The sequence below is a fragment of the Cannabis sativa genome, chromosome X (genome assembly GCF_029168945.1).
Source record: "Cannabis sativa cultivar Pink pepper isolate KNU-18-1 chromosome X, ASM2916894v1, whole genome shotgun sequence".
Taxonomy (NCBI): Eukaryota; Viridiplantae; Streptophyta; class Magnoliopsida; order Rosales; family Cannabaceae; genus Cannabis; species Cannabis sativa.
The window spans coordinates 52,511,185-52,520,494 of record NC_083610.1 but is presented as its reverse complement, the minus strand read 5'-3'; the positions used below and the strand labels follow the sequence as shown (position 1 = coordinate 52,520,494).

Genomic DNA, 9,310 nt, shown 5'->3' with positions numbered 1-9,310 from the left:
AGCAGAAACAAAGAAGTAAACAACTTACTGTTTTGGTAAAAGTTTCTGGGTAATGGAGAACTCGTCGAGTGAAAATTTGATGACTGGAATAATGAGTTTTGAGATTCTCTAAAATTGAAGACGAAGTATGATGAAACGCACAAAAAATAAGTCAAGGATAATGAGGGCATGCAAGGTGATGAGAATCAGGGATGGATTTTTCGTAGGACAGTATGAAGGTTTTAAAAGCAGAAATGGCAAAATGAAGGTTTTCTCTCGAATTTTATACCTTAAGAGTGATCACCGTTAGATCAAGAGAAATATGATCTAACAGATGAGAACATAGTAGAATTAGAAAAGATGGGCATTTAATGTTAATGATATTCCTCGAAATCATGAACTGCCAAAATTCAAAGCATGCAATTTTTCAAATTGGACATTATGACAAAAATACCCTTGTAATCATTTAAGAATCTCCTTTCAATTAAAAAATAACTCTTTAAGGAGCAATTATTATACTAGAAATTCGGCTACACTTCAAAAAGTGATACGTCTCTTGCAATGGAATATGAACCACCTGATGTAATAAAATTATATCAATAAATGCAAGATAAAATAACTCATTAACAAAAGTTTAATAGAAAATATCACAACTCGCTGACTATATAGTCTTAAGCGAGATAAGGATAAAAGGCTATTAAAACTTATATTGACGAGACACGCACCTGTCTCAAAGTACATAGACAAAGAAGATATCCATTTATTCGAAGTAGAATAAATACAATCACACATGGCAATCTCGGATCACGTATGGCGAGACAGCCACCTCGCAATCTTAACTAAAGAGACTTAACGAGGTAAACCATCTGCTAACACTTAGCATTTTTTCCACATCAAGATGGACAAGGAGGATAACTCGGGTTAAGCGAGACACAATTGTCCAAATTAACATTAACTATCAAAGAAGATAAGAACAAAAAGTAGTTAAGCAATTACCAAATATTATCTTACATGAAAATTAAATGAAATGTGGGAATTGTCCACGTTTCATGAACAGTTACATTTCAAACTGATCCCAAATAAATAACTGTCAATCTATATTCCTATAAATAGGGGTAGATTCCACAAAAAAAAGTATAGAGAATTTGGGGAGAAAAAATATTATTAATTAAGTATTGTATCTTGTATTCAGAAAATATCATAAATAAGATAGACTCGTGGAGTATACAGATTTGTCTACAAAACTATGTAAAAATATTTGGAGTTATTTAATCATTTATTATTTATTATTTCTGTGATATATTTATCACGTAAAGGCTCATTAATTTTGGTTAATGAAAATCTATGTTAACCCTAAGTTATTTTAATTATAAGGTGATGGTATCAATATCAACTCTGAAGAAATCAATTATTGTATGCAAAATAAGTACTGCATAAATTAAAGAAAAAATGGTCAAGTACTGCATTTTGACACTCCATTTTCTAACCACAAGGGCCTAACAAAAATTATATCATCCTTGCTCCACACTCCATTTTCTAGCCATAAGGGAGGTCCTAATAGAAGTCTATTCAACCTATTATTCTTCAAATTTTGGGAACGAATTGCAGCCAATTTAGTTGGGGAAAGCTTATTTCATCAACATACTACCACTAGGGAGTTGTAGTTAAGTGATATTCAAGATCTTTTATTAAACAAGAGGCTAAGTTGAGTGAGTCCAAATAGAGAAAATTTTCATTTTTTAACATTTAGCATGCTTTGATGATTACTAACTGAGCTTATGATAAAATAAGAATTTGTGGATTGTTGTGGATCATAAAAAACATAGGACTACGTAGTAGATTTTCTTGACCACTCTTTTGCCACCAGGTCCTACTGGAGCATGGTAGAAACTGAAACATGGTTTCATTGCCAAGGACAATTGCAGGGCCTGCTAGTGTTCCACTCCCTCCCAAACAAGACACATTGATCAGCCCCAATTACCAGCTAGCACTCCCAAGGAGACAATCTGCTCAGGTAGCTGAAGAAACAAAGGAAGATGACGAAGCTATTGATCCTGCCGCGGTGACAACGACACTTTTTCAACAAGAACAAAAGACAACAGATGTGCCACAGCAGTCACAGAGGGTGTCCTTCCCCCTCAAACGTACCAAGTGAACCTTCGTCTACTTACACTACTTAGGTATGAGAAGTAGTCTAACGTGTGAATAGAATGTTTTGTATAAATTAGCCTAGTTTAGATTGTTTGACTTAAAATCATTCAACACACGCAAGAATGGAATCTAATGCAATACAAATATTTCAGAAAAAAAATAATTAAAATCAAAATTGAACATAGAAATGAATCAAAAACACACAATATATTACCGAGATGGTGTTGGTTGCTTGATCGTCCCTTACTTGTGTTTAAATGCAATGCCCTCACTTCAAAACCTTGCAAACAAAAAACTATTCAGATTGAGAAGAAAGAAATTCATTTCCAAATCTAACAGCAGCCATACAGATCAATATATATATAATATATCTAAGTAGAGAGTATAGAGGAAAAAATAAATTACCTTCGATGAGACGCCTCCGCCGCTGCTTTGTCGCTGCCGACAGTTAAGAGAGAGGAACCATCAAGAGATCGAGAGAGGGAAGTAGATCAACAGATGAGATTTTGAGTCGGAAGGAAAGATATGAACTGAGAAAGGGCGCTACTGTAGAGAAAGCCCAATAATAGTTTTAACATATAATCTTAAGGCTCAATATTAATATTTCAAATTGGGCTATTGTAACTGGTAACATCTTTTTTTAAAATGTTATCATTTAATGTAATTAAAAGGTAAAATTATTGTAGTGAGTGTGTGTGAAGGGATGTAAAAGGGAGTATCCCTCTTGAAATGATTTCCCTCAATATGAGATATTTCTTTGTAATACTTTACTGTGTTGAGTTTGAATCTTGGGCTCATTCTATTATGTACTACTGATTATTCCTATTAAATAAAGATCCATCATTCATTCATTATTGAGTTGAGTTTTTTTTGTCTAATTTTCAATTAAGTTCAAGTTTTAATTTTGTGATTTGTTTTAATTCGGAATTATGTTTTTTGTTTTTTTTTAGTGTAGCGTAATAGTATTTTACAATCAATTAATAGCTTGATAATTTAAAAGTTTTGGATTCGAACCCGTAACTTTTTCCTTTTTCTCATCCCTCCGTCACTACTAAGCTAGCCTTAGTGGCTTTTTAAATTCTGTTTCTTAGATATTATTACTCTTGTAACAACCTATTTTGAAAGTAAGGATTCACCACAATAAATTTATGCATAATGAATCCTATAATTTGAACAACTTTGCTTTTTATATGTAAAAATCCAAACTAATACATGGTAGTTTTCCCTCTTGTTTTTTTCCAAAAAAAAAATGATAGATATTATGATTATACAAATAAATGAGAAACATCAAACATCATGTAGATGTACATGTGAAAGTGTGCTGATACATTACTGTAAAAGGATGGAACGGATCTCACATTTTGTTAGTATACGTGACAAAATCTGTTCATAAAATTAAACAATATAATTACTTCATTAATTTTCTCATCTTTCGTTATATATTGACACGATCGATCAGCGTACATACCTTCATTAATTACTTCACATTTTGAGTACATGCTCCTTGCTTTTCGCCAAGGTGCGTAATAAATGATTATATAATTACTATACTAGCTTATTCCTAACAATTTTATCATTAATTAATCTTCTATAGCTGAATTGATCTCGATAATTATATACATAAATAGCTACATCGTACATATATAATCCATTTATTTTTTGTGTTCTTCTTAGTTCGTGCAGAGTAATACCGTACGTAATTGATCATGGATTATTCCTCAGCCACCACTACACTATTTTCTCGTCCAGTTGCCGATCTTCAAGACCACCATGATCATGAAAAAGACCATAATAATAATAATAATAACACTACTGTTTTCGATTTGTCTTTTCTTCGAGATCAAAACAACATTCCCGCCAATTTCATATGGCCAGAAGGAGATTTGCCATCGAGCAGTGATGCCGAGGAGCTTCTGAAAGCAACAGTAGTGGATCTAAAAGGCTTCTTCAAAGGTGACGAAGCCGAGACACGTGTCGCTGCCGAGTTTGTTCAAGAAGCATGCTCGAGCCATGGATTTTTCCATGTTATCAACCATGGAGTAGATCCTCACCTAATTGAGCTGGCGCAGCAGCACATGGATTCTTTCTTTAAGCTTCCGGTGAGTGAGAAGCTTAGGGCATTGACGAAGCCAGGTAGTTCTTCCGGCTATTCAGCTGCTCATGCAGAGCGCTTCTCCTCCACACTTCCGTGGAAGGAAACGCTGTCATTTGGCTTTCATGAGGACTCCTCCGTTCCCATCGTCCAACATTACTTCTCTTCCACTTTTGGCGAGGATTTTGAGAACACAGGGTATGTACGTATATATATATATATGTATATGTATAGATATTTCAAACGTATACGTTTATGTATTATTTTTGTTTTTATGAATGATTAATTATATATTACTTGGATTGGGTGGTGTGTATTGTATTTAGTATGGTGTATCAATTGTATTGTGAAGCAATGATGAAGTTATGTTTGGAGATAATGGAATTGCTAGCTATAAGCTTGGGAATAGACAGAATGGAGTACAGAAAATTCTTCGAAGACGGAAGGTCCATTATGAGATGCAACTACTACCCGCCTTGTATGCAACCAAATCTGGCGCTGGGAACAGGTGCTCATTGTGATCCCACCTCTCTTACCATACTTCACCAAGACCAAGTCGCAGGCCTTCAAGTCTTCCATAACAACAAATGGCTTTCTGTCCCACCTCTCAAAGCTGCCCTCGTCATCAACATCGGTGATACCTTCATGGTCAGAAAATAATAATATGTATACATATATATTAAAAAAAATGCGATCTATATAACTGTCTTACATTTAATTCTAGGTTAAACTTGCTTATTATTAGTTTATTATTAAGTTATACGGTTTCATAAACCACTATTGCTAGTTGAGACGGATAGACTAGTTAAGGTACGTAGCTTGAAATAGTTTCGAATTATTCAAAACATATAGGGTTCCTACGTCGTATTAGGTCGTATTGTATTGTATTGTATTATATTGAATTGGATTATATATCATATTTTTATATAATATTATGTTAAACTTTAATTTATATTAAAATATTATATATTTAGGTATACATAAAAGTTAATACCACATATAGTTTTATATAAAACTATTGCATAAAATACAATTTAATATAATACAATACAATACAATACGACTTAATACGGCGTTCCAAACATTGTACTAAGTTTCATATTCTTGTTGTGAGTGCTATGGAATTTTTAAAAAATTTATTATTTTTCATATAAAAATTTACATAATAGACTTAAAATTTAAAATAAATTACAAAAATACATTAACACAAAAAAAAGTTCATATTTAAACCGTTTTTATTTACAAAAAATAAAAAGAAAATTACAATAAAAATTTATTTACAAAAATACCTCTTCAAATAAACGGTTTTTTTATTATTTTAAGGTTTAATAATTGTTTTATTACAATTTATAACTTATTTATGTTTGATTTATAATTGTCGTGAAGTTGATTTCTGGTTTTTTCTAATTGTTTTTTTTTATTATTTTTAGTGAGCAAAGTATTTTTTTTTTTTTTGTAATTTTAAATTAAATTTTACAAATATATTTTTGTAATTAAAAATTTTAGGCCATAAAATTATAAATAAACATAAAATAAATAAAAAATTCCTTTACTTATTGTTTTATATTTTTTTAAAAAGTAATAATTATATAATGTTTCAATCATGCGATTTCTTAATAAGGAAAGATAAATGAGTAAACGTATATAAAGTTTCCTTGGCACTTATATTTGGTTCTACACATATGTTACGATGCAACTAACAGTCCTAAGTAAGCTGTTTACGCCCATGCGACGTAAGAGTTTTTGGCACTGAGTCCGCATTTTTTGGCACTTTCTTATTATGTAAATGTTAGACAAAAATTACTTTTACCAAATATATATGTGTAGATATAAAGAGAGATGAGAGAGTACGTATGATGATGAAAATGATATAGCTAATTAAGTAAGTTATTACATAATAAATAAACCACAATATATATTATAAATAAATATATAGTAGATTATGTAATAAATTAATGGAGTTTTTTAATTTTTACACTTTAAAATAGTTTTTTTCATTTTTACAAAATTTTACATAGAAATTCTTATTGCAACTAGCATTGTAATCTAAATTGCAATAAAAATTCGTATAGAAATCCTTATTGCAACTAGCGCTGCAACCAATTTAGAAACTCAAATCGTAAATTTTAAAAAAATAATAATAATAATATTAAAAAAATAGTATATAGAGTAATTTTAATAAATTAATTTATTATATATGTATGTATGTTATATTTGTTGTAGGCACTAAGCAATGGAAAATACAAGAGTAGTCTGCACAGGGCAGTGGTGAACAAATACAAGGAGAGAAAATCAATGGCATTCTTTCTGTGCCCAAAAGAAGACAAGGTGGTAAGGCCCCCCAAGGAACTTTTGTTGGGAGAAGAAACAAGACTGTACCCAAACTTCACATGGTCCGAATTGCTTCATTTCGTTAAACATTTTTACAGATCTGATAACGCTACCTTCCAAAACTTCATCAACCGCCAGCTGCCACTGCCCACCTCCTTCGATTGATATTTTCAATTATCTTGGATTTGGATTTTGTCTTTAACTAGATTATGTCACTCTATCTAGGGACGCATAGGCCACCTGTCCTTTCTTTATTCACCCACCCAATTAAATAAGGCTTTCATGCCCACCAACAATAAATAGGCCAAGTCAGCTAGCTAGATATAGTGACTTCTTCCATGGGAAGATTTTTGTTTTTTTTAAAAAAAAAATAAATAAAATGCTAAATTGATCAGCACTTCTTTCAATTCTCACTATGAATTTTTTGTACTGGCCTCAAAATTGAAATAGAACAATCCTTTATAATGTTTAAAATTTCTTTTCCAACAAAGAAAAAAATACACAAAAAATTACTGAGGTATTATACATTGAATAAAAATTATTGATTTTAATTATGATCAATTATCATACAATGGTCCGAGTTTTTGATCGTCCACTGTCTCACACTTCTCTCTCTCCTGGGTTGACCTCTTTCTCCCTGAGTCTTTGTCGTCGGGGAGGTGGGAATTAGGGGTGTTCGCGGTGCGGGTGGTACGGTTTAGGGGTGTTCGCGGTGCGGGTGGTGCAGTTTTTGACCATTTTTTCAAACCAACCCGCACATGCGGTTTTTCTAATTTCCCAAACCGCACCCCCACCGCGAAACTAAAAAACCGCAAAAACCGCACCCCAAAAAATGGTGTGATGCGGTGTAGTTTTTGTGGTTTGGACTATGACCAAATGATTAAACTATCACAAATACAACAAAATTTGAGCAACACTTATCAAAAATACCATAAGTCTTCAAAATAAAAATGCAAAAAAAATTAAGTTTCAACCATACAATAATTAGTGGACTTTGGGTTGGACATTCACATATTGGACCTAAATAAATATAAAAATTAGTATTTTTATAATGTGCGGTGCGGTGCGGTGCGGTTTGAACCGCATATTAACAATTCAAAATTGCAAACCGCACCGCACCGCGCGGTTTAGGAAAAATTCAAACCGCGACCGCACCGCGAAGAATTTCAAACCGCATTTTTTTTGCGGTGCGGTGTGGTGCGGGCGGTTTGAGCGGTTTGAGCGGTTTGATGAACACCCCTAGTGCGTTTTTTAACCATTTTTTCAAATCAACCCGCACATGCAGTTTTTCTAATTTTCCAAACCGCACCCGCACCGCGATACTAAAAAACTGCAAAAACCGCACCGCAAAAAATGATGCGGTGGTGCGGTGTGGTTTCTGCGGTTTATGCGGTTTGAACTATCACAATTTTTTTTTTTTGAAATCATCATAAAATAATTAAACTATCATTAATATAATTATTCCAAAACACTTAAGAAAATACAACAAACTTGAGACTAATAAAAGTTATAACAACAACAATAAGTCAACAATCTTTTTAAAGTTTCAACAACACACCTAAATCAAAATAACAAACTTGAAACTAATTAAATTCCAACAACAATATAAATGTACAACTAACATACTTTCAGCAATAGATTAAAAATAAAACAAATAAAAACTTCCAACTCCAAATTTCAATACACATGGATGGGCTTGGGTTTGTTGCTAAGAAGAGAGGGTTTGTGAAGAATTATGGGTTTTGCCCTAAGATTTATGGGCTTGGGTTGGGCTCATATGCATGGGCTTAATTAAATAAATATAAAAATTAAAATTTTAAAACATGCGGTGCGGTGCGGTTTGTATCGCGGTTTAATAATTCAAAACTGCAAATCGCACCGCACCGCACGATTTGGGAAAAATTCAAACCGCAACCGCACCGCGAAGAATTTCAAACCGTATTTTTTGCGGTGCGGGCGGTTTGATGTACACCCCTAGTGGGAATCGAAGTCATGTCTATTGCATTTTTTCTTCTTGTCACGACCCGAGCCCTAGGCCGTGGTAGATATGTAATATCCATAATTTAGGTGGTTAAAGGTCACACTTTGACCCTTGTAGGAAGATAAAACTTATAAATGATCCTTTAATTTATATCACAAAATACTAATTTAAAAGTAATGGATTAACTCCTATATTAATAAGAAAATAATAGTACCAAAATCAGGACCACTCATCAATATAAAAGAATAATAATATCCCCACAGTTATGTAATCACCGAATAGATAGATTTAGTAAGTCAATAAAATACTAAAATAATAGCTAGCATCCATCATTCCTCATTTTTAACTAGTACATAGCTAATTTAAGTCATCCAGACCATCCATTTTAGCTTAAATACAAAATCAGTTTCATTAGAAGATTAAAGAGTAGAATAAGACTAAACTAATAACGACTTCCTTTTCCAACGGTACCATCCTCATCCACTAGCATCAAACTGAGTTCATGGAATGGGAGAAAATAGGGGGTGAGTTTATAAAGCCCAGTAGGAAAACAACTAATATCAAAGGACCCTTGGTTTAATAAAATTCTTGCATGGTTAGCTTTGTAAAAATAAAATATCTCATCACGAGTATCAAAATGTATAAACAAAGTAGAGAGACCACAAATAATCACAAACCAAACATCAAATGCATATCACACCGTCCACTAGACCCCTAGCTCTCAATACCAATCATAGAAAATGACATCCGAAACCGGGTAGTCGCACCAGATATCC

General features: G+C 32.7%; 1 protein-coding gene across 3 annotated transcripts; it reads left to right on the top strand.

Annotated features, from left to right (window-relative positions):
- The first annotated feature begins 2,758 nt into the window (after positions 1-2,758).
- LOC115694716 (gibberellin 20 oxidase 1-D-like) lies at positions 2,759-6,966 on the top strand. Of its 3 annotated transcripts, none has more exons than XM_061105385.1 (4): positions 2,759-3,649; positions 3,814-4,420; positions 4,549-4,870; positions 6,446-6,966. In XM_061105385.1, the coding sequence occupies exons 2-4, from the start codon at positions 3,837-3,839 to the stop codon at positions 6,716-6,718; spliced, it is 1,179 nt and encodes a 392-aa protein (XP_060961368.1). In that variant the 5' UTR covers positions 2,759-3,649; positions 3,814-3,836; the 3' UTR covers positions 6,719-6,966. The 3 variants fall into 3 exon arrangements, with proteins under 3 accessions (XP_060961368.1, XP_060961367.1, XP_030477668.1); XM_061105384.1 differs by having other exon boundaries at positions 3,805-4,420; XM_030621808.2 differs by lacking the exon at positions 2,759-3,649 and having other exon boundaries at positions 3,695-4,420.
- Positions 6,967-9,310: the final 2,344 nt, after the last annotated feature.

Bases quoted from the DNA above. Each gene is read 5' to 3' on its own strand.
- LOC115694716 (XM_061105385.1), top strand. From the start codon at position 3,837: ATGGATTATTCCTCAGCCACCACTACACTATTTTCTCGTCCAGTTGCC. The intron at 4,421-4,548 runs GTATGTACGTAT...TATTGTATTTAG, and splicing joins GAGGATTTTGAGAACACAGG to TATGGTGTATCAATTGTATT. The intron at 4,871-6,445 runs GTCAGAAAATAA...TATTTGTTGTAG, and splicing joins ACATCGGTGATACCTTCATG to GCACTAAGCAATGGAAAATA.